This window comes from Panthera onca, chromosome F1, assembly GCF_046562875.1.
Source record: "Panthera onca isolate mPanOnc1 chromosome F1, mPanOnc1 haplotype 2, whole genome shotgun sequence".
NCBI lineage: Eukaryota > Metazoa > Chordata > Mammalia > Carnivora > Felidae > Panthera > Panthera onca.
Genome location: NC_138355.1, coordinates 5,574,728 through 5,598,920, shown reverse-complemented (window position 1 = coordinate 5,598,920; position 24,193 = coordinate 5,574,728). Strand labels below are relative to the sequence as shown.

The window sequence follows — 24,193 nt, the reverse complement described above, 5'->3', positions numbered from 1 at the left end:
TTTCTCCCTTAAAAGCCACTTCAGAAGGGAAGCAGAATGTTCAGGCCGGTCAGTCCTCACAATTCTGCCTTTTCTGAGACTGTCCCAAACCACGGGATGTCAGGGCCAGCCATTATTTTTGCGCTTATGTGGTTAATCCTTCCGTTTTGTGGACTGACACTCAGAAGTGGCCTGACCCGCCAGGGGTGGTGGAATTAGCCGTGGACCTGGGACCCAGCAGGCCCCGGGCGTTCTGTGTCCAGAGTCGGGCTCCTCCCCAAACTCCCGGACTGCTGACTGGGGACAGGCCTTTCTGGGTGGAGGCTTCTGATAAGAAAGGCCGAGGAGGGCAGAGGATACAGGCAGTTACATTAGAAAGGGAGCATTTCCTTCTGTTTTCTTCTTACAAATGGAAACAAAGCGTCATCTCGTAAAATTCTAAATAGACGCTGCCCCCGTTGGGAGAAAGCAGCAAGGAGCTGCGGGGAGAGGCGGGGGCTCTGTCTTGGAGAGGCGCCCACTTCTCTGGGACGCATGGAGCAGCCCTTGCAGAGGTGGGCCCAGACACTCTGGGAGCCCCGGGTCCTGACAGCTGCGTGCCCTGTCCGTCTGGCCAGCCACCTTTCGCTTTTGGTCTGTCAATGGCACCTGCCTGGGACCTGCCCCCGAGGAGGAGCCTCCTTCCAGCACCCACTCTGAACCTGCCCTCTCTCTCTTGCTGGGAGCATTGACTCCTTTGTTGTCACTTCCCGGGAGGCCTCCCTCGTGACACAGGGACGTCTCCTTCTGGAATAAGTCTATGGTGTCCAGACCTTGTAAAAACCTGACCGAAGCCTCAGCCCAGCCTTGCTCCTTTTGGAATAGGTAACTAACTCCTCCTTTTTCTCCCTGCCCGGGACAGATAATTGATTTTTTTAAAAAAGGCACATCTAGAAAGCACGTGTCCCCAGCTCGTTTTACAGATGGGGAGACATACGGGGCAAAGACCAGCTCGCCTAAAGTCGCCGTGTTTCTAACCAGGAGGCGAGGCTAGCTGGTTCCCCGCGGGGACCCGGCCCTTGCCCTGTGGCAGCGGGCTGTGACATCCCCAGCCATCCGCGTCGGCCTTGTCCTTTCTCCCCTTCTGAGTGAGAGTTCTGAGGCCTTGCAACAACACCGGGTTGGTTTCTCTGCACTGCCCTAAGTCTGCATGGCATTTATTTTTTTTATTATTATTTTTTTAATGTTTATTTATTTTTGAGACAGAGAGAGACAGAGCATGAACGGGGGAGGGTCAGAGAGAGAAAGGGAGACACAGAATCCGAAACAGGCTCCAGGCTCTGAGCTGTCAGCACAGAGCCCGACACGGGGCTCGAACTCACGGACCGCGAGATCATGCCCTGAGCCGAAGTAGGACGCTTAACCGAAGTCGGCCGCTTAACCGACAGAGCCACTCCGGCGCCCCTGCCTGGCGTTTCATTTTGTTTTCCGTTGGCCATCGTTGTCATTCTTAATAACTGGCATTTAGCGGTCGGTGCTCTTGCAAGGATTTTTCGTGTGAGTCATGTGAGGAAAGTCATCTTTGTCAGCTTCCATGCCCCGCTTTGGGTTGGGACAAGTGTAGAGGTGTGGCCAGAGAGCCTCTTCTGGAATTGGAGCACTCTGATCAAACACAGACACCACCAGCGACTGGCAGCGCATTTTATTATTATTATTTATTTTTTATGTTCTTCAAAGTATTTAAGAAGTAATGCCTGCACAGGCTTGGTCTAGCATTTCAAGTAAATGCCTGCACGCGTGGAATGATGCATTCGTGGATGTATGAGGGTGACGCTAGCCATCGCCTCAACCCTGTCCCCTCAGTCTGCGTTAGCTCCATTCCTCTCCTGGGCAGCTGAGCGTCCCCAAGGCCGGTGTCTCGTCTGTAATGCAAGGATGGTGCCCCCTGTATGAAGGACCAAGGGCGGTGTACCTGTAAGCTGCTCTTTAAATTTTTTTTTTAACGTTTATTTATTTTTGAGACAGAGAGAGACAGAGCATGAATGGGGGAGGGACAGAGAGAGAGGGAGACACAGAATCGGAAGCAGGCTCCAGGCTCTGAGCCATCAGCCCAGAGCCCGACGCGGGGCTCGAACTCACAGACTGCGAGATCGTGACCTGAGCTGAAGTCGGACGCTTAACCGACTGAGCCACCCAGGCGCCCCTGTAAGCTGCTCTTTAAACGGCAGTGGCTCCGTGGAGGCCACCTGTGCGTCCGGCCTGCAGTACGTTGGGTTTTGCTCTGGACGGAGGGGTTCTCAAACTTTCCCCGCTCCGTTTCTCTGAGTGCCTCCATTTTGCAGACTCGGGGACAGCCCAGAGCCCAGCAGGGTGAGTAGGCCCGCTGCTGGGTGACGGGCCAGGCCCCGAAGGCACAAGGGGAACACGCCTCGGCCACCTGGGGCCCCAGCCAAGGTGGGTCTGAGGTCCAGGGCTTCTGATCCTGGGGCTGGGCTTGCCTGAGGGTCAAATGAGGTTAGAGAAGGAAGGAGGAAGGAGAGACTGTTTGAAGCCCCACCTCTCCCCCCCCCCCCCCCCCGGCTCTCTCTCCCCTCCCTCCTCCTCCTCCTCCTCCTCCTCCTCCTCCTCCTCCTCCTCCCTCTCTGGAGGAAACCTCAAACAGCTAGCTACTCCTGCTTGCCTCCTGCACACGCACCTCTTCCTGCCTTCTCTACCTTGACACAAAGGTCTCCCCAGCCCCGTGGCATCTTGCCTGGGGTGCTAATAATAGACAAGGGTGGCTCTGCTAGGCAGTGAATCAGAAGGCCGACCCAGTTCTGCTCTTTCGCCGGGATCCTGGCAAACTCTAGTGGGGCTGACTTGGTAAATATCCTTTGTGAGCAGAATAAGCTTTTGTGCGTCCTGGAAACTTCTGTTCTCCCCCCCCCCCCCCCCCAGGGTTAACACCCTCCTGGAAGGCTGATGGGGTTGCCTTTGGCCTGGAGACCTTAGGAAAACTTAGCTCTGGGCTTCCAACCCAGCCTGGGGGGTGGGGGGGGGGCGGGCTGGGAGGGCTTGTAGGTTTGGCTCAGGAGCGGCCAAGGTGTTCCAGGCAAAGAGGTTGGAACAGAGAGGGCGGAGGGTGGAGTCCAAGGGGACCTCGTTCCGGCTGTAGCTACAAGGCAACACAATACACTAAGATTGTCCTTTTCGCGGCTCTCCAGCTGAAGTCAGAGTCAGGGAAGAAAAGTGGGAGAATTGTAGTTCTCCCGTGTAAAACAACAACAACCACACAAAACCTAAAGCCGGCTTACCACTCCAGCGAGTTGTTTTGTGACTCGCTTGGATAAACTTAGAAATTGTTTGTGAATGCCTCGGGGCGGCTAGCTTAAATTCTTTCCAAATCTAGGGAGGACCTACGTCCCTTAATGGATTCAAATAAAACATCTCCGGGTTCAAGGGTTATTCTCAAGGCACTCTGGCGGGTACCCTGCACTCAGACCACGTCGGTGGTTTCCAGAGCACTTTCCCAGCCGTCTCCACTCGCGCTTGTCACAGTAACCTTGGGAGCTGGGCAGGGCCTGTCCCGCTCTTATCCCCTTTTTACAGATGAGGAAGCCAGGGTTCCGGAAGGGTGGGTGGCCCGTTCAAGGTCACACGGGGACGGGAGCAGGGACGGAGAGGGTGCTGTGTGGCCCTGAGCTGACGCAGCACGTGACTCCTGAGACCCGAGCCCCCGTGGAACGCTCGGGTGAGAGCGGTTCTCCGGTTCTCCACGCGTGCGCGTGCTCCTGCAGGCCGTGGCTTCTCTTCGTTAGGATGTGCCTGTGGGATTGCAACCCAGGTGGCTGCCTGGAGGTTCCTGCGCCAGGCCACGCGGCACGGATCAGCACGCACGGGGTGGCCGAGATGATTCTGTCCGCCTTGCCTTAGGCCTCAGATTGCCTCTGCAAGTGAGCAGTGAGCGAGCCTTGAGACCGTGCACGGGAGGCGTCAGGCGGCGGCCAGATGTTCATTTTAATACATGGAAAATATGACTCAGAACTGGAGCCAGCCTGGCCCTCCAAGCAGGCAAATTAGTCAGCGAGGGCGAAGGCTGGGTCTTTGGATGGTCGGGCGCTGTGGGAGCGGGAAGCCCGTGGCGTGGACTCCTCCCCGCTTCTAGCCGGTCCGACCACACACCCCGTGGGATGTTGGACGATTCCGCAGAACTGGGGGCGGCGTTATAACTGAGGCTCAGAAGGGTGGCGCGGGGACGTACATCCTCAGGTGCTCAGGTGGAGCGCTGGGGGTCGACGCTGCAGAAAGCTTGCTGAACTTCAACCTTTGAGGGTGACCCCCTGCATTTGCACGCGCTTTAGGGCTCCCCGGGAGCCTCCGGCTTGAGGCCTTCTGGCGCCCGAGTCTCTCAACAAGCAAGGATGTGAGCAGAGCAGTTAATAATATCGCCAGTTCGTAGAGAGGAAGTAGAAACCGAGAAGCAGGAAGGTTGAGTAATTTGCCCAAATTTCCACAGCTAGTAAATGGCGGGGCTGGGACCCCAGCCGAGGTCTGCGGACCCTTCCTTCCTCCTCCCCCGAGCTCCCAGGGACTCCCAGCCGGTCCACCTGCTCAGGGTAAGGGAAGCAACCACGGGAAGTTTTCCAGGGCTGAGATGCCTCTGGGCACGAGCGGACCTGTATCTAGGTCCCCATCTGTGCTTTTATAGGGTTTGGGGCAATAGCACCGGGTCTGAGGCACTCAGCTCTGGAGAGTGCTTGTGCAAGGGTTTCCAAGCGTGGCGGCTCGGTGCGCGTCGCTAGTGGAAAATTGTAAGAGTTCCATTTTCCTGTTTCAAGCGAGCATTTCCCCCCTGGGGTTAGAGTAACCACTTCCTCCTCAGCACCCAGTGGTGCATGGTAAACACCGGTGACAGCAGAGTATTCCCTTCTGAGAGCTGCGCTGGGTTCCTTTTTCTTTTTTTTTCTTTTTTTGTCTTGTCTTCTGCGCGCGTCTACACACACACACACACACACACACACACACACGCCTGGTTCTGAAGGACCCGTCTCCTGTCCCTCTGGTTTACTTTTCCCCTGGGAACAGAAAACCCCCACCTAGGTCAGGTGCAGTTTAAACTGAGATGCTGTCTCCTCCTGCTTCGTTTTGGGGAGAACTGGATTGGGGTCCACACAGTAGGACTGTCGAGGCCGTTCAATGTGGGAGGGACCACGGGGTCAGCCAGAGGCGTGTGGGTGAGCAGCAGAGTCACCGACTGGGTGGGTCACCCGGAGCGATAAGCAGCAGACCCTGCAGTTGTTCTGGAAGCGGCGGGGGGAGCAGAGCACGGCTTGGTGGGCAGGACTGGAGGGAAAGGGAGCGAACGGGGATCCTAAAGAAATCAAAAGGTAAAACTCTGGCACAGTTGCCTAGCCCAGAGACGGAAACGAAAATTGCGCACGGGCCCGTCATGGCTCCTGCTTTGTGCCGAGAGAGATAACGCAGCCGAAAGAACAAGAAATAGAAATATACACCGTGCCTAATGTGTGTGATGTGTATGAGGTGCCACCCTGTGTCTCTGTGTTGAGCTTCTGGAAGGCCCCGTCAGAGATGTCCACACACGCAGAGAGTTCAGGAAGGTTCCTTGCGAGGCAAGAGCGGAGGCTTCTTCGAAGCACTTGCTGCCTCCGGATGGACCGTGTGTTTGTTCATCGTCTGAGTCTCTCCGCGTAGAACCGTCGGGGACTTTGCTGTGTCCGCTGCTCTGTCCTCTGAGCCCAGGACAGTGGCGCACGGTGGGTGCCCCGGAAGCATCGGTCCAGCAGTGAAGGGATACGGGAACCCGTTAGCACAGGGGGCTTCTAGACCTTGTGCTTGGGCTTCGTGTTTGCAGCAAGGGTACAAAGAGGAATCCCACAGTCCCCGTCCGGGGGGCGCTCGGTTTTGTCTTCTCGGCGGGAGGGTTCTGCCCATCCCGTTCACCGCTCCTGTTCTGCGGGTGCTTTTCAAATAGTGGGAGGCCCGGCACCGGAAGATTCTAGCCGATTGTTACTCGGGCTCCTGGACCTCTACGGGGTCCCCTTCAGGGACCAGTGTCCAGTCCTGACCTCACGGAACGTGCACAAAGGGGAAGGAAGCTCTGTTCCTCCCTCGGATGAAGGGACATCTTGGAGGGAGGGGGCTGTGTTCTCAGATCAAAAGCAGGGAGAAGGTGCTGGGTGAAAGACGGCCGCGGTGGGTTCACGTTCCCTGGCGTCGCGGGGAGCTGGACACTTTTTAAATTGTAACGGCAAACTGACCACATGAGAGACATTTTGAAAATAAAGGACGAGGATGCATGTCATCATCGTAACCCTGTCATCGTCACTAAACCTGACGATTCTGTTGGTTGTTCCCTGGCTAATGGCATTCCATCTGATTTCAGAAAGGACTCGAGAGTGCTTAGAAACTTACACGCAGTACGGGGCAGTGTAAGAACTAGCTAAGAGGAGGGCAGGGTGCCTGGGTGGTTCAGTCAGTTAAGCGTCCGACTTCGGCTCAGGTCATGATCTCAGGTTTGTGAGTTTGAGCCCCGCGTCGGGCTCTGTGCTGACAGCCCAGAGCCCACTTTGGATCTGTCCTCCTCTCTCTCTCTCTCTGCCCCTACCCCCCTCTCAAAAGTAAACATTAAAAAAACTAATAAAGTATGTACGAGTTTTACAGCCTATCCTGCTTCCTCCCCGCCCCCGCCCCCCACTTCATAGTATCCAGAAAGTTCCATGTGTCTTTCTGCCGCTGAGGACTTAATGATCAGTCCTAAGGATGTGCCTCTGATTTACTTGATCATTCCTCTATTGTTGGATGTTAGGCTATTTTCAATGCTATTGTTAAGTAAACAATGGCATCATTAACATCTTTGGGCTGGTAACTTTTTCCATATTTCCTTAAGTAGATTTCCAGAGGTAGAATAACTAAGGAAAGTTTCAGACGTTTTTTTACGGCCCTTGACACATAGCCCTGGGCTGCTCACCCCACGGGTTGGGTGCTTTTGGGGCACCGCCAGGCCCACGTCGCTGGGTGTTCCTCTGGGTCCTCCCCGCCATGAGCCCTTGTGCTCGTATTTTTCTGGTTTTCTGGTTTTTCGCTAATTTCATAGGGAAATAGCACATTGTTGTTTTCACTACGTGTACGTTGAATTATATGCCCGGTGCCAAGTTTATCTCTTGGCATCTGAGAGGTTTGTTTTTTTTTTTTTTAATGTTAATTTATTTATTTTGAGAGAGGAGAGAAAGCGCGCGTGAGCGAGTCGGAGAGGGGCAGAGAGAGAGAGAGAGAGAGAGAGAGAGAGAGAATCCTAAGCAGAGCCCTCTGTGGGGCTCGATCTTATGAGATCATGACCTGAGCCAAAATTAAGAGTCAGACGCTTAGAGTTTTCTTTTGTTTTGTTTTTTTTTACCTGTTTGTTGAGTTCTTTATGCACTAAATTCATTAACCCTTCCACAATAATGTATTTTATAAAATATTTTCTCCAGTTTATTTGACTTGGCCTTGGGTTTGGGGATTTCTTTGCCTTTGATCCTTATAGTGTTGCATTTTAGAGGGTCCAAGAAAGTTCTGGTGCTGTCCTCCCTGTCTGCCCACCTACCTGGAGATCTGGCCCCAGGGCATTAGCCCTGCGGTCAGCCTGGGACATCGCCTGGTTCTCCTTTCTAGAAACCTCACCTTCTGTTCCCCGCGTCTGGAAGCTGAACTAGGCACTGGGTGTGGATGATTTTTCTAGCACTCCTCTCTCCTGTATGAAAAAATTATTTTCAGTAATGATCAAGAAATAAAACAAATAATGAAAATGGCCGGAAAATCATCGCAGATGGTGAAACTTAGTTCCTCCTGTTGAACTTCGTGTATGTGATCATGCCAGTAAAAAAACGGTGTGTGGGGGGGGCGGGGGGGAGGCGGGGGCGGTTAGTAAAGGATTTAATACTTTGTATTTTTTTAACTCAATTTTAATTTCAGTATACTTAACACACAGTGTTATATTATTTTCTGGCATGAAATATAATGATTCAACACTTCTGTACGTCACCCAGTGTCATGCTTTTGGATACATTAATGCATGCTTGGGAAAGGGGGGAAATTACACTTCTCTATCTGCCGGTGGTGGTAATGAATTATAACATCATAGTTTCTATTTTGAGTCTTGTATGGATTTGTCAGACTTCATAAAAACTGGTCCCTGCCTATTCACATTCGTGGGCTGAGCCAGATTTGGCTGGCTCTCTTCCTTTTTGGTTGGCCTGCAGAGTACTCCTTATTTTAATTTCGAAAAGTCTCTTTTTTAAAATCTTTGTCATGTGTATTCCTTTTCGATAGAGACAGAGCGCACCTGGGGGTGGGGGGTGCGCAGAGAGAGAGGGAGACACAGAATCCGAAGCAGGCTCCAAGCTCCCAGCTGTCAGCACAGAGCCTGACGCGGGGCTTGACCCCACGAACGGTGAGATCGAAGTCGAACACTTGCCCGACTGAGCCACCCAGGCGCCCCGAAAAGTCTCTTTCAACCGAAGCAACAGAAATACAAACAGGAAAAAAAAAATCTTAAAGATAAATTTGGCAGAAATTCACAAATTTCCCCTTTCACAGGAAATCCAAAAATTGTAACTCTGTCTTTCCCTGTATTTCTTCGGGATTGATTAAACGTAAATAAAACAGCAAGGGGTCTCCTAGAACCGGATGGAGGTTAGCAGCCCCAGCCCGGCTTCTGTCTTTTTTCTGCGTTCCCACCGTTTGTTTCTGGCCCGCTCTTGAAGTTCAAGGACAGGACTTGGGGACACGGGCCCCCCTGGGTCTGAATCTTGGAGGGCTGACTTTATACCCGAGAGTTCTCTGAAGCACCTTCTGTGTGGGGTGCGCTACGTATCAAAGATAGCTAACACATCCGGGAAATGGAAGCTTCCACATATTGATAAAATGAAGCCGTAGGGCAGCAGGTGTAGAGAGAAAGGCTGGAGGCTCGGCGGCCTGGACAGAAGCTGGTGGGCGTGTGTGCGATCAGAATTGCCGACTCACCACGAGAAAGCTGATCCCTTTTCTACTGCGTTAAACTCCCCTCAGTTTGCCCTCTGAATCGCTTGCCTCTGAGACAAACTGTCCGGCACCGGATGCCGCGCTGAGCTATCTGTGCCCTTTTTTCTCTGCGTTTGCTCATGCTTTTGCCCCAGGCCCGAAATCCTACCCGGTTCACACACACATGCACATACACGCACGCACACACAGCTCATCTTCCTTATTTTTCACAGGGTAGCTTAAACGCACCTTTGCCATGAAGCTCCCTGAATTTATTTCCCGCCTCCCGCAGAAACTAACTCGCCGTGGCCCGGTATCTGTGCCTCCGTAGACTCGCTGACGTTTCCGGCCGCCTTTTATGTTATTTAGCCCCATGCTCGTCCTCCTTAATGGACTGTGGGCTCCCCAGGACGCAGCACGGAGCCCCGTACGTGTTGCTGGATTTGAATGGGTACAGATCGTCCCAGCCGGGGAAGGCCAGGAGGACGGGGAAATAGTCAGCCTTGCCACTAGATGTCGGGTTTCGTAGACAGGAGAGACAGCAGTGGGGGCTGCTTCTTCCAGGAAAACCCAGGGAGATTGGGGGGGGGGAGCACTGTCACGAAGGCTGACCCTTCTGGAAGGGGAGGGCTCATGAAAGGAGGTGGCCTCTTGGTGGGACCAGCGTGGGGCTGGGTATGGGGAGCCCCGGTCTTCGTGCTGAGTGCGGAGCCCGCTTGGGATTCTCTCTCTGTCTGTACCCCGCTCACGCTCACTCTCTCTAAAATTAAAAACAAACAAAGCACACAAAGCCTTTCGGGAAGTCTGTGAAACTTGAAAGCAAGGAGGTGCCTGGAGTTGGCGTGCTGAGATTTACGTTCTAGAAAGTTCTCGGGCTGAGGTGTAGAGGGGCTGCCGAGGACATGCCTGGAGGCGGGGAAGGTTGTCATCATCCAGGAGAGGGAAGAGCAAAGGCTGATGGGTAGTGATCCCCCGCCCGCCCCCCCCCCCCCCCGGGAGATCTCGGTGACCCGCATTAGCTCCGCAGGGCGTCAGACCGCAGGTGTGGGTGCCCTCGGGCCACCAGGAGGCCTTGACTGGGGGCGGTGACCAGCGCTGGGGGCCCCGCCACCCGGGATGCTGGGCCGAGGGACTGGTGGGGGGGGGAGGCGGCTGGTAACTCGCAGCCCCCCACCCTGAGTCGTCCTGCCCGCCAGCCCCCGGGTCATGGGTGCCAGGCCGTCACCAGCGCCCCCTCCCTGCAGCCTGCCCCGCACAGAGCCCGTGCCTCCCGCGTTTCCCCCGGAGGACCTGCTGGCCTGTGCGGGTCCCTGTCCGTGAGGAACCCTCTGTGCCCGTTCCTGCCATCCCGCTCTCATTTCCAGCAGGCTGTGAGGGGAGGGGACGGCCCGGGGCCTCTGGGTCTGGTGTGGGTCAGCACCCAGGGTGCACTTGGCCGCTGTGCTCTGAAGTCCCCTGGCTTTCCCCTAGCACCCGTGTCGGGCCTCCTCCGGGCCGACCTCGGATGCCATCGTGTCCCCTCCCCCAGGCTGGGCCGCCGCTGGCAGCGGCCCCATAGCAGGTGCCCCGGTTCTAGAATCTGCTGAGCTCTGTCTGCTCGGCCGTGACCGAGCCGTGTCCCACGTCTCCGGTGCGCAGACAATGGAGCGCCAGCCGCGGCAGCACGGTTGGGCGGTTCAGAAGTCCCAGGTTCTATTTCAGGTTCTATGCCCGGCTGTGCCCTACCCGCCGCGCCCCCCTGCCCGGCTGCGAATCTAACCAGAGAGGCCAGCTTTCTTGGGGCATTTGATTTTTTTTCCTTTAGACCTGAAGGGCCGGTGTCGCGCGCGGCGTATGATCCAGTCAGGTGTTCAGAGTACCCCCTCATCTCCCCGTGTAATCTTTCCTCCGGTCTTCGAGGCGGGGCCGGCATCTCTCGCAGATGGAGAAGCTGCGAGAAAAGGGTGACAAGTCTGTCCACGCTCACGTGGCCAGTTGAGTAGACTACTTAAGAGCAGTAGAGGTCCTGAGGCCATCCTCGCGTTCGGCCCTCTTTAAGTCCAGGGGTGGGACCCACATGCTGTCAGCGGCTGGGCCGGTGACAGTGTAGGAACAGGGCCTGGTGACCGGAAGGGAAGCCCCGTCTCCAGGTAAGTTGCTCAGCTCCAGCCCGTGGATGGACGCCACGCGGGAGCGTGGGCCAGGTTATTTCAAAGACAGCTGGAGATCTGGAGTTTTGTGTGAAATGCCCTGATTTGTAAATGTCGGCCGCTGGTTTAGAAAAAAGGAAAAATTCTGACAAAGAAAATAAAGTCAGCTGGCCACTGGCTGGAGTGTGTGTGCGTTGAATTATCTGGTCGCTTGTCACGAAGTGGCCCTCCTCTGGGCCTGATTTAGCGTCGAGGGGGACCTTTACCAGACTTTGCTGGGAGGGGGAAGGAGAGAGCCTACTTCGGGGCAGAGAAGAGGAAACTCTGAGAAGCTGCCGGTCAGGTCACGACCTGGGGGCCAAGTGCTGTGTGAGTCGGTCGGCCGCCTGCGTTCCAGGGCAAATACGCTCCCATCTCCCTCCATCAGCCTGGAATCTGGGGGTCCCTGGAGGTTTATCGCCTTGCTTCCTTTTCGAAAAATTGAAATGACAGCGGCTTGAAAATGTTTTCTTCGGGGGCGCCTGGGGGGCTCAGTCATTTAAGCGTCCGACTTCAGCTCAGGTCACGATCTCGCGGTTCGTGGGTTCGAGCCCCGCGTCGGGCTCTGTGCTGACAGCTCAGAGCCTGGAGCCCGCTTCCGAGTCTGTGTCTCCTTCTCTGTCTGCCCCTCCCCCGCTCGTGCTCTGTCTTTATCAAAAATAAAGAAACGTAAAAAAAAAAAAAGAAAATGTTTTCTTCAGTTGGGTTTTTCTTTGGTGACTTCACTCGGAGACAGATGTGCCCTAATAATAGCATTGAAAGTTAAGAGGAATAAATCAGCCAGCTGTTTCTGTTCCCGAGAAGTGATGTCAGAAAGTTCCTACATGTGGGCCGTCCCCAGAGGCCTCAGAGGGACCGAGCCTGCGAGGGGGCTGCGGCCGCTATGAGATCCCGGATCCCTCTCTGCGGGACCGCGTCCTCAGGGCTCTCTCTCGGTGACTTCCTCCAGGACACGTGTACTGCCCGGCTCGAGGCATGTGGACGGTCATCGCCTCTTCCCTGTGCCCGGAGGCAGGCTGGCGCGTGGGGAGACCCCGCCGGCCTGGAGCAGCCCCGACCTCCCAGTGTCTCTCTAGTTCCTTCTGTCCAGGATCCAAGCGCTTGGCGGGGAGGACTTCCTGAGGTCATTAAGCCCGGTCCTCAGCCTCTGCCATGTTTCAGATAACCCGCTCATGTCTCTTACTAGTGTTTTATTTCCCTTCACTCAGTGGGAAGGAGGCGAACTGCGTCGGAGAGAACAAGAGGGCAGGCCGTGCAGGCGACAGGGGACTTTTGTGGGGCTCAGGCTTCGGGGCAGAGGGCGTTGTGTCTCAGGTGGACAGAAAGCCCGGCTGCCGTACGGAGATGCGTGTCCGTTGGCCGGCTTCTCGGTGATTCTGAGGGAGCAGACGGGCGGGGCTGGGTGGAGCCCCTGTGCGCCCCGTCTAAGGAAGGACGGCCGGTGCTGCTTTGTCGAAGCCCACCCCGCCTGGAGCCATCCCGGGAGCCTCTGGAAGGGGTCTCCGGATGAACGGAGTGTGAACTCATTGTAGCCTAAAGCGAAAAGTGAAGCCAACAGGTGTGGTGTCTCTGCTTGCGGTGGGTGGGGACGCCCCCTCCCTCCCCCACCCCCCGACAGATGCCAGGAGTACGTGGAGGTGCAGCCCCCACGCCTGTCCTCTCATGGGGAGTCCCTTCGCCCCTGTTCGCTCCCCTGGGAGGCGAGGCAAGCCTGCCTCCTGGCCTAGAGGCTCGTGAGCTGTGGGAAAGTGCTAAGTAAGCACTCAGGGCCCAGTTGACAGAGATGCTTGGGGGAAGCTCGATGAGTCAATCTGTTTATGAAAATCACACGTTACCGAGGAGGCAGACGTCAGGATGACCTGGGGGACAAGCTGCCGAGTCTGGCTCCTACTTGGGGGACCACGGGTGTGTCTTCTTAGCGGCCCATTTCCTGTGCCCCCGGCCGTCTGCACGTGAGCAGAGACGGGCTCTGTCCCGGGCGGCTCTGGTCGGGACAAGGAGGCCGGGTGACTCACGGGCGAAACCCAGAGCCAGGCATCGGCAGCCTCTCGGGGGCAGGGCTGTGGCGCTTCTTTGGAAACGAGCTCGGGGTTTCTGACCGTCTCTGCCCTCTGCTCGGTGCCAGCTAGCCAGGGGCAAGCCCGAGGAATCTGTCAGAAGTCCGAATTGCACCAACGTATCTTGCTGGGAAATAATTTTCTAAATATAGCTCCGTGGTCGATACTGCTTGTAAGTTCTCATGCGGGTATGCAAGGCTCTTCCTGAAAAGTTTCCTTGTTGGAAATTCCTTACGTGGGAGTTCCCAAAAATCTGGCTTTGGAGTTCGCCCAGAGCAACCCCCTTGGCCAATGTCTTAAGAGCACTTTCTGGGTTCTCAGAAGCCACTTAGGAGGCGGGGCTGTGTCCGTGGACATTCTTGGCCTGGAGAAGTAAACTTTCAGCAAGCTAGAGGTCGAGGAAGCCTTTGCCGTGTGCAGTCGTGTCCTTAAGCTTCCTGATTTATAACCAACCCCAAGACTCTCCATCCCGGGCTATCTTGGGAGAAATACACCGGGGGGGGGGGGGGGGGGGGCGTGAAAACTCTAACACGGAAGTTTGTTTGGGTAGCAGGGCTGTGCTCTGCCGTGACGTTTTAGATCCTTCAGCCGTCTGCCTTCCGTTTTCCTGGCGGTGTCAATGTCACGTCCCTGCGTGGGACCAAGGTGCGCGGCCCGGCCCGGCCCCGTCACCTGGTCGAGCCTCCGGGAACGGCTTCTTTCAGACCGTAGGTCCCCAGGGGAGGACGGGACGGGGGTGGGAAGGAGGTCGTGCGGGCAGCTGGTGACACAGGCCGGTGGCTCGAGTGCCAGGCTGCCTCTGCCTCTCACCTGCTGTCTCTCGCACTTGAACGCGGCTCCGGGGCCTTCTGGGTTTCCAGAAAGACCCTTTAAGGTGAGCCCAGGCCCCACCGGGGTTCATTTCATGGTGAGGAATGGGACCCTTGTGGGGACACGCTTCCTGAAGGCTGTGGGCTTCACCCCCTGCACTTGCCTCAGCGGGAGGAGGGATCCCAAGGCCAGCGCCCCGGGGATAGAGGAGGGGGCCCCCAGCCCCTGCGGCTCACATCTGCTGAGCCCACACAGGCGGAACCTCTGCCATTGTTTCACCCCCCAAAGAGGCACCCCCTTCGGGGCTCAGAGCAAGACAGGACCCCTAGGAGGTATGCAGTGTTCACCGCACTGGATGCTTCTGTCCGCCAGCAGGCGCTGCGGGAAGGGGATTCAGTCCCTGCCGGGTAGGCGGTGGGGTGGCATTCACCTTGTGCAAGTAAGGTGGGGCTCGGACAGGCTGCTAACTTGACTACACCGCCAACCAGGAGTAACAGGATCGAAACCCGCTTTTATCTGGCCGTGAGCTTATTTGCCACAGATGACAACGGGGCAGCCCAGCAAGCAGAGTGACGAAGCATCTGCACCCCTGGAGCCAAACGGCCCGGGTTCGAATCCTGCCTTTGCCACTTACCAGCTATCGAACCTTGGGCCGGCGATCCAGTCTTCTGTGCCTCTGTGTCCCCATCTGCCACGCGCGACAGTGAGAGCCCCCGCGGGGTAGGCTGAGACACTCGTGCGGCACCTACATGATACGTAGTACTTAGCCAAGCACCGCGTCTGGCTCTAGTCGTCCATACGGGTTAGGTGCTTCTGTTACTGGCATGGCCCACGGGCTGCCGGTGTCACCACACTGCCTGCGCGGCCTCTCCCTTAGTGTCCGGGAGCTGGGAAGGAGGGGTCCAGCGCCTCCGGCCCCCCTCCCCCAAGCTAGGGGAGCAGGTGTGTGGGGCGGGGCTGGGGCAGGGCTGGCCCCCTGAGGAACTGGCCAGGGTGGGGGGCGCTGGGGGCACCGAGTGGCCCCAGCCCTTTGGCACCCGTGTCCGCTGACCAGTGAGGACCTTCAGTAAATTTCCACCCTCTGTAACTCGGCTTTGGTTTTTTGTTTTGTTTTTTTTTTTTTTGCATCTTACCAAAGTGAAAATAAGGTCTCTGGGGAAGGGTGGGAAGGGACCCGGTGTGCGTTGCAGGGGTGGACCCCCCTCCCACCACCCCCTCCAGCTGGGCAGAGCCCCGGGTGCCCTTTCCCAGAGGAAGAGCCGGGCCCTTCTGTCCCGTGAGCTTTGTCCACTGGGAAGTCAGCTGCTGGAGACTGCCCTCCCCCAGCCCCAGCTCTTCCCGCCTCTGGCCTCTCCCCGGTTTCCTCCTATTGTTGATTCCAGCCTGCAGGGCACAGCCTGGAGGCCCCCTGGCTCCTGGAAGGAGAGGCACTGGGCCTCTGCCTGTACCAACTTTTCCCTCCCTCCCTCCCTCCCTCCCTCTCTGTGCCCCTCTTTCTGGCTTTCCTTGCCCTCCCCCTCCCTCCCTCCTCCCCCCACCCCTCTGTGTTTCCTCCAGCCTTCCATTATTTTTAGTTCTTAAGAGGATGGAACCCAGGAGGGAGGAGGAAGGAGGAGCCAAGTTGGGGACCTTCTAGACCAGAGACGGAGCTTTGTGGGGCCCCGCCTGGTAGGGAGGGTTGGGAACATCTCCATGAGTGGAGGCTCCCTCCGTTCCTGGGTAGCCAAACAAAGGCTGATTTGGCAAGACTGTGGGTCCACGGATGCCAGCTCCTGTGAAGCTAGGAATTGGGGCGGGGGGAGGTCTGGAGTATGCAGGACTAGGAGAGCTTTCTTTGCTCGGTTGACCAGTTTGAGGGGGGGGCGGCCGCCAAGCCCTCACGCGTGTGTGTCAGAGACCCCTGGGGCCAGCCAGGCTGTCAACTGTCCAGGAACCACAGTGGGTGGTTAGTGGGTGTAGAGAACCAGGCAGACTGAGCAGGAAGTTCCTGCGAATATGCCACCCCCCACTCCCCCCCGCCTCCCTGGAGAGGTCTCTGGAAAAGTCCAGGCCCCGGCAGGTGAGTCCACGGAGGCGTGAGCCAGCTTGGGTGGATTTCGTCGTGCAGGAGGAGGGATGTGGCAGGGCCCGAGCCCTTGCTGTGTGCGGGGCCTGGGACGGCCGGCGGGCGGTCCTCCACTGCGTGTGTAGCTGGGGGGCCCACGGCGGTGCCGGGAGGAGCTCACCCTTCATGGGCAGACACCACGCCGAACACACAGTCAAGAAGCACTCGCACCTTCCCCTGCCTCGCGGAGGGCCCCGGAACCGGGCGCGTGGCTGGATTGGTGTCGAGACCCCTCGGAGCAGAAGGGCCGGCTCGCGGGTCCCAGCTTCGGAGGCAGATAGGACGCAGATCAGCGGGAGGGAGGAGGGGGCCACTGCAGGCAGGGCGCCTGCACCTGTGTGAGCAGGGACCTGGGGGCGCAGCAGCCCTCTTCGGAGAGAGAGGACAGAGCGCCAAGCCCAGGACCCCGGGCAGTGCCCGCCTCTCGCACCCACAGTGGCCAAGAGGCTCGAGAGGAAGGCCCATCCTTGCCGCACTGGCCTAGCCCAGCCGTTGACCCAGAGTGGGGCTCCCTCCGTCGCTGGGCTCTCCAAAGGACAGGTGCGGGGCAATGCAGGGGACCCGCGCCCAGCCCTAACCTCTGTGGAAAGTGTTCTGAACCCCCCACCCCCTCCAGCTTTGGGGCCGTCACGTGGGGGAGGCGGGAATGACAGAAAACCTTCCTCGGGTCTTTCTTGAAAAAAAGTGTTTCTGCATTTGGTTTTCAGGGGACTGTTCTTATTTGTTAAAGCGGGGGGGAGGACAGTTAGTCTCCAAAGCCAGGCTCTTGTTCCTAGCCGCAGCCACCTGCCCTGCCAAGTCCTCGGGCTTAATTTTTCCGATCCTCGGGGTCTCGGTTTTGAAAGGCCTTCCCTCACCTCCCCCCCCCCCCCCCGCACCCCCCTCCCCCGCCCCCTCCAAGCTCACAGCTCACTGTTGGCAGGGGCGGGTTTCGATTTTGGCCCCAGCGAGGTTTCTAACCGGGGTTGCAGGAGGGAACCGCTGGGCCTGGGGGGGTGGGGGGGGGGAGCTCTACCTGCCTGGGCTCGCCTAGCTGGCCCCACGGGAGCGCTCTGCCAGGGGGAACACAATGAACAAAGTTGGCCGGCCCCGGGACTCAGAGAAGCGCAGGCTTTCCCCCAGCGCCGGAGACAGAACCATCACCGGGGAAACCCTTGCTGCTGTTTTAGACCGAAAGAAGAAGGAAGAAAAAAAGCGTTTTTTCCAAACATGGACAAGTCAAGGAGTCGCGTTCAGACTTTTGCAAGATCGGAACAAAGGCGCTGACGCGGCGCGGGCCATCCGCGGGCCGGGACCTTTTCCATCCACTTGCAGGGCTTTGTTAAGGGTGTGTTGGGGAGGCAGTGCTGGGAACAGACTTGGAAGGAGGCAGGGCAGGCCTCTACTGAGGTCTCCCCCATCTGAAAGGTCACTCTTTGGACAAAGCCCTTGCTGTTGGCCTGAGGCTGTTTTTTAACTGGGGGCGAGGCCGGTCGCCCCAGCACGGGGAGAGAGGATGGGGTGGGGGGGGTGCCTAGTTACCCTGTTGGCTGAAATACAACAACATCCTCGGAGTTAAATGGTGTGAACCAGGAAGCTGTGTGACCTCGGGCAAGTGACTTAACCTCTCCGGACGCGTGTCATCGTTCGCAGAAGCAGCGTCGTGCGTGAGGGTGACCGTGAGGTGTTACTGATATGCCCGGCAACACGCCAGACGTGTGACGGGCGATGTCTTCGCCCGTCTCCCCCGCAAGCCAGTCACCGCCACTCGCCAGCGTGCACACACGCTCGTGCGTACGCGCACGGGAGCAGCGGAGCCCAGGTTCCCAGCGTGTTTTCGAGAGTCGCGGGGTCCAAAGAAGATTCCCCTTTTCTGATGTCTTCGAGATTTGCCCTCGTCTCTTTCAGACTTAAAAGAAAAAAATGGAGACTCTCGTGATTTTCTGCAAAGACCAGGTAGCCAAGTAGTCAGACTGTTTAGATAAAAAGGGACGTGCTGGAGGAAAAAGTGGAAAATTGGGGGGAAAGTTAGGTGGGGAGAAGTTAAGGAAAGGATATAAAATCCCCTTTATAAAATGAAACTTGCTCCGTAATCTCTTTGCCCCCCCAAATAGCCGTGTTCCGCGGTGCTTGGCAGATGGGGTTATTTGGGAAACTTTTCTCTCTTGGGCAGCTTTACGGATTCTCTGAACCCGAAAATTTTGCCAGTGCCTGGCCTGGCCTGGCCCGGCCGGCTCGGACTCTCCCCGCATCTGGGGCCTCGGGAGGTGCTGTGCGGGCTCCCACCGCATGAGCACCCACGGGGAGGCTTTGCAAGCGGCTGACCGCACAATGAGCTCATCTGCTTGCCACTTAGCCACGATCCGATCCTCTGGAAGTGCCCAGATGGATCCTTGCCAGGCTTCCGTGCGTTGGAGGTGAAAACTGTTTCAACTAAAAAGGAAAAAGAAAAAAAAGACACAGAAGTCAAAGCAAACTGAACACCTAAGGTTCGCCTGCCCCGTGACCGTATACAGAGCCCCTGTACATATGTATTCTTTCCTCCGCGGTCCTCCCCACGACCTTATGGGCCGGGCATGTGCGATGTTCTCGAGCCCAGTTTACAGATGCCAACGCTGACCGACAGGTGCAAAGGCTTGCTCGCAGCTGCAGCCGAGAGGAGGTAGACCGAGGGGTCCCTCTGCCTCCCAAACATGATCGCGCTCTGTTTCATCGTGCTGCCTTCCAGAAGGCAGCGAAATCCAGCATGAAGGCCAGCCTTTCCAGCCCGGGCCTGGCGACGTCGAGGGAAGGGAGGCTGGAGGAAGGGGCTGGCCGCGCTGGGGTAAACATGGGGCCGTGAGTAGCTGTCTTCAGGAGGCCTGCTTCTCCAGACGGTCCAGGCAGTGCCGTGGCGGCCTCTCGGGGACCCCCTGCAAGGGAGTGCGCGGTGGGGCCAGGTCCTGGGGGCCCGGCTCTCAGGGGGCTCACGCTTGCCCGGGTAGGAGCTGGCGTGCAGGTGTCTTGTGCCCAGAGCATTCTAGAAACACCCGGGGGGAAGGGGGCAGCTGAAGCAGAGGAAGGGCTCCCAGGGAAAGGGGCACCGGGCTGCGCAGGGTTAGCGAAGTTCTCTGCAGCCGTTCTGGGGAGAGATCCCTGACGGCAGAGACAGGCACCTGGCAGGTGTCTCAGGGTGGGTGCGGGGAGGTGTGTGGGGCCAGGCTCACGGGCCTGGGACACCGTGTTTGGTGAACGGCCGCGCGGCCGCCTATGGATGGGGGTAGGGGGCACCAGGCGGCTAAACGTCCCATAGTGCGTGAGGCAGCCCTGGAACCAGAGGGATCTCTGTCCCCGGCATCACTACCCTTTTTATTGGCTGCGAGGGGCAGGCGGTGGCTGGAAAGAAGGCAGGAGGCAGACCCCAGAGGGCCCTGAGGGCTGAGCTGAGGAGAAAGAGTGCCAGCCCTGGGCAGCTCCTGCAGGGCCGGGGAATGGGCACTAGGTTCTGACACCCCCCTGGGGGTCTAGTGTCCTCTCCACGTGCAAGAAGGAGGCCACCAGGGAAGACAGAGCAAGTCCAGACCCAAGGAACAGGCAGAAGGTGAACGAGGGGAGGGCTGACTCGTGACCATCCTCCCCTCTTCCCTGCGCCATTCCCTCCTCCCCCTCCTCCTCCCCCCCCTCCTTCCCTCGCCACTCTCCTTGTCTGTTTATGGAAGACTGAGGTGATCCTAGTCATTAGCCCTTTCATTCATTGGAGGCGGGGTTTCCCTCAACAGACGTGGGGTATCTGGGGGACCCAGCCGGAGGATGGCGTTTTCCCAGGAGCCACAAGCATCACGGGGAGGCTTGGGGTCTGGTTTAGAAAAACACACAGATGGGGGCCTGGGGGGCTCAGTCGGTTGAGCGTCAGACTTCAGCTCAGGTCACGATCTCACGGTTTGCGAGTTCGAGCCCCGCGTCGGGCTCTGTGCCAACAGCTTGGGGCCTAGAGCCTGCTTGGGATTCTGTCTCCTCTCTCTGCGCCTGCCCTGCTTACTCTCTCTCTCTCTCTCTCTCTCTCAAAAATAAATAAAACCTTTAAAACACACACACACACACACACACACACACACACAATCAGACACCCCCTGGGCCCCCTCCCTGGGGCTCAGCCTGGGCCCCGCAGCCCGCTGGCCGGTGAATACTTTCTGCCCAGGCTCTCAGGGGCTCTGGCATCTCTGAGTCCAAGATGAGAGATGCGGCCGAGAACCACAGGCCGGAGCCGTGCGCTCTGAGGTTCCGGGCGTTGAGTGAAGGCGTCCGCCCCACACGGGTCCTGGCCCCCAGAGTCGCTTCTGCTGTGAGGCCGGGCACCTCTAGACTGAAGAGGCAAGTGGTGTTCTCCCCCTACAGCCCTGCCCACGTTCTCTCCGCTCCTGTCAGGTCAGGGGCGGGGGCTGCCTGGAGCGGTTTCCAAACATCCGGCATCTCCAGGCCGCTCACCTGTCCCGTCCTGCTGGCTTCTGGTCCTTTCCTTCCCCTTGACGTGCTCCCGAGAACATCCCAAGTGCATGACTCCAGCCACGGGCAGATCTGCCTGCTGGGAGAGGCCTGTGTGATCCCGTAGTTGCCCCTGCTCAGCCCCAAGGTGGGACCTTTCGGGGTTTTGGTGGCCAGCCTCGGAGCGTCTCCCAAGGGCTCAGGACCCTGCTGCTAAAGGGGCATTCAGGAGACTCCCCAGAGCAGGCTGCCAGCCCCACTGCCCAGGGGACCCGCCTCGAAGAAACCTCCTTGTTGCCCTTCCCAGCCCGTCTGCCGTTACCTGGTGTGGCGTCCTCAGGGCTGGCGGAGACCGTGGGTCAGGGCCCTCGCCCGGCGTCAGGCGCAGCCGCTGTAGGATTGGGGCCCGGTCCCCGGGGGTGAGCCAGCACCTGCCGGCGCCTGTGGGCGGGAGCGGAGAATGGGATAACTGGGGGCAGCGACCACCCCGGGTGTCCTGGGAGGTGAGGAAGGGACGCGTCTCCGGGAGCCGCGACCACACTGAGTGGGTCTGACCAGCCCCGGGCTCGGTGGTCTTTACTCCTTAGTAACCACGGCGACGCCTGCGCTTAGCTCCAGACGGGCTGCTCCCCGGGGTAACTTCAGAGACCCCCCCTTCCTTGAACGCAGAGCTGAGACCCTCCCCCACGTACCCCGTGATCGCTGAATGGCTTTACCTCCTGCGATAGGGGCGGGGGGAACCGAGGGTTGCTGTCATCCTACAGGCAAGATAATAAGGCCACCGGGAGGGTCAGGAGCCTGTCCAGGGTCAGTCAGTGAGGAGGGGCTGGAGCCAGGACTCCGGCCCGGGCCGACCAGCCTCTTCCCACTGCGTATGCTGCCCTGCCCCGGGCCTCCTGGCCTCACCTGCTCACCCTCGTCCCCCACCGCCTCCAGCTGCCCTTCCCAGCAGGCCTGGACCCAACCGTTCCAGACCCGGGCCGGGGCTCTGTCACACAGGCCCCTGCCTGTGACAGTCTTCCCCCTGCCCCCACCCTGCCTCTGCCGGGCGCAGCCAACACGAAGGCCTTCCTTCCCAGCATTCCCCCGTCTTTGCACGCCCCTCCCTGGCCGAGGGACCACCGCGTCTGCAGACACAGCGTGAGGTCACACACCGCAGCCGGGTGACAGCTCTAGTCTTCCTCCGAGGGGCTTTGCAGTTGGGATGCGTGTCCCCGGGCCCCTGAGGGCCCAGCAGTCAGTGCAAGGAGCCCGGTGGCCCAGCTGTCCCTCCCTCACGAGGCAGAGGAGGAAACTGGGGCCCGAGAGGGGCATGTAGAAGGGGAGCGTGGGTTTATTGTTCCCTGACGGGGCAGTGGCCCGGGATGGGGTCACATGCACCTGCCAGACCCTCGTCCCCCCCCCCCCCCCCCCCCCCCCGAGCTCTGCTGGCGGGACGTGGCTGGCAAGTGGTGGCCAGCTGTGCACGTTTCCTCTGGACCCACCTTGACGTCTCCCCACTCCCCCCTCCCGGCTCATCTCGTGCAGTGAGGTTTTCCCGTTGTGCCTCCCCCTGCATTGTTTGTGCGCCCTTCTGGGGGCTTAGATAAGAAACTCCTCGGCCTTCCTTAGCCTTCTTTGGTGATCTCCATCGGAAGGATCTAGAAAAACAACCTTGCCAGCAGAGGCCCGGCCCTCCCGTCACGTGGGCTGGCGAGGGCTGGCCTCGTGCAAGAATAGACCAGGTCTCGGTGGCGGGGTGAGGGTTTCTGGCACCGGAGGAGGATTGCCAGGTTCCAGCAGATGCTTCTCCTTAAACAGATTTTCACTTGAGAGCCGGGTGACAGCGGCGGCTGATGTGACCTTGGTTTCACCTTGGGCACCCGCAGCCTCCGCAGCGACGCGGCCGGGGGGCAGGGAGCGAGCCCCCCGGGTCTTCGGGGTCCCCGGTCGAAGCGGGCCCCTCCTCACGCCACCCCCTCCCGCACAGCTTCTGGCCCCTTCTCCCGGCGCCGAGCCTCGTGGCTTTGCTCTGCGTTTTGCCAGTCAGGGACCCGCCTTCTCAGGAACCGGTGGTGGTCCCCTGGCTCTGACTTGCAGCTCGGGTTCTCGGGCCTGTGTGCTTCTGCAGAAACGTTGACTGCCGGGGGAGGAGGGGATTTTTGTAAAGCAGTGGTGTGGGTGAAGGTTCCAGAACTGTCCCCGTCGCTCGTGTCCCTGAGGGTCGGGCTCTCCCCGCCGACGGGACGGCGACTGTCCTGTGTGCCTGTTGGGACGATAAAGTCGGGTGCGAAATAAGTGTCCGTTCTCCTTTCTGCCAGGGCACCCTCCTGCACACGCACGCACACACACACACACACACACTCTCCTTACTTGAGAAACACCCTCAGAAGGAGAAGTACCTTGAAGAGGAGGGAACTGCGGGCCCACTCACCCCTGTGTGCACCCGAGCCGCGGGGTGGAGGGTGCTGTCCCCGGGGAACTCCCTGCAAGGTCTCTCTTCAAACCGCCCGCAGGCAAGAAGGGCCTCTGTGCAGCAACGTCTGCAGACACAGTGTGAGGTGACATACCGCAGCCGGGTGACAGCTCTAGTCTTCCTCTGAGGGGCTTTGCAGTTGGGATACGTGTCCCCGGGCCCCTGAGGGCCCAGCAGTCAGTGCAAGGAGCCCGGTGGCCCAGCTGTCCCTCCCTCACGAGGCAGAGGAGGAAACTGAGGCCCGAGAGGGGTGTGTAGAAGGGGAGCGTGGTTTTATTGTTCCCTGACGGGGCAGTGGCCTGGGATGGGGTCAAGTGCACCTGCCAGACCCTCGTCCCCCCGAAGGTCCCCTTGCATCTGGGCGCTTTGTCAAGCTCTCACTGGCCGTCTGCTGCGTAGATGAGGGAGGTGACGTCCTTGGAGCCCTGTGGGCTTGACATTTGTCATCCTGGGGCCACAGGCAGCGAGTCCGCTGGCTTTGGATTTGTCCTAGCCAGAAAGCAGTAGTTCCCTTTTTTAAAATGTGTATTTATTTATGTGGGGGGTGGGGAGAAAATTGGGCATGTGAGTGGGGGAGGGGTGGAGAGACAGGAAGAGAGAGAACCTCAAGCAGGCTCTGCCCTGTCAGCGCGGAGCCCGACCCGGGGCTCGATCCCACGAACCGCGAGATCGTGATCTGAGCCGAAACCAAGAGCCGGACGCTCAACCGACTGAGCCGCCCGGGCGCCCCTGTGGTTTCCTTGCTAACGGAGAGTTTTCTCATTCGCTTGTTTCTAGAGCAAATCATGGCGGAAAATAAAAAATATGGTGCACTGGTCCCCCTTCGTCATGTCCTTCAAGAAGAAATACCCCTGGATCCAGCTGGCAGGACACGCAGGTAGCTGCAGGCCCTCGTGGAAGTTCCCCCGGGACCCTCTGCTCTCCAGGGAGGGCCTGGCCCCCGATGCTCCTGGAGGTGGAAGCATCTGGAACGGGATCTCTCGGAGACAGTGGCGTGCTCCCCAGATGCGGCCCGAGCACTGCCCTGAGAACACGGGAGGACAGCACCCCCTCCGGAGCCTGTCCCGTCCCCAGACGCACACGCAGCCCCCCTTCCTCGTCTCTGTCTCTTTCGGTGTCTCCGTCTCCCCCTTCTGTCTCTCTCCCGCTTCACCTCAGCAAAATACGCGAAAGCATCATCTTCCAGCTCGCCCACCATCTGCCA

General features: G+C 58.6%; 1 protein-coding gene and 1 long non-coding RNA gene across 3 annotated transcripts in view; one reads left to right on the top strand and one right to left on the bottom strand.

Moving 5' to 3' along the window:
- Positions 1-24,193, bottom strand: part of LOC145713337 (uncharacterized) — a 385,846-nt gene that overhangs the window by 53,300 nt on the left and 308,353 nt on the right. The window lies entirely within an intron of this gene.
- ITPKB (inositol-trisphosphate 3-kinase B) overlaps positions 1-24,193 on the top strand; it is an 89,518-nt gene that overhangs the window by 51,352 nt on the left and 13,973 nt on the right. For both annotated transcript variants that reach the window (XM_060643311.3, XM_078440580.2), the window contains exon 3: positions 23,767-23,866. In XM_060643311.3, the coding sequence (XP_060499294.2) occupies positions 23,767-23,866 (100 nt within the window). The remainder of the gene's footprint in view (positions 1-23,766; positions 23,867-24,193) is intronic.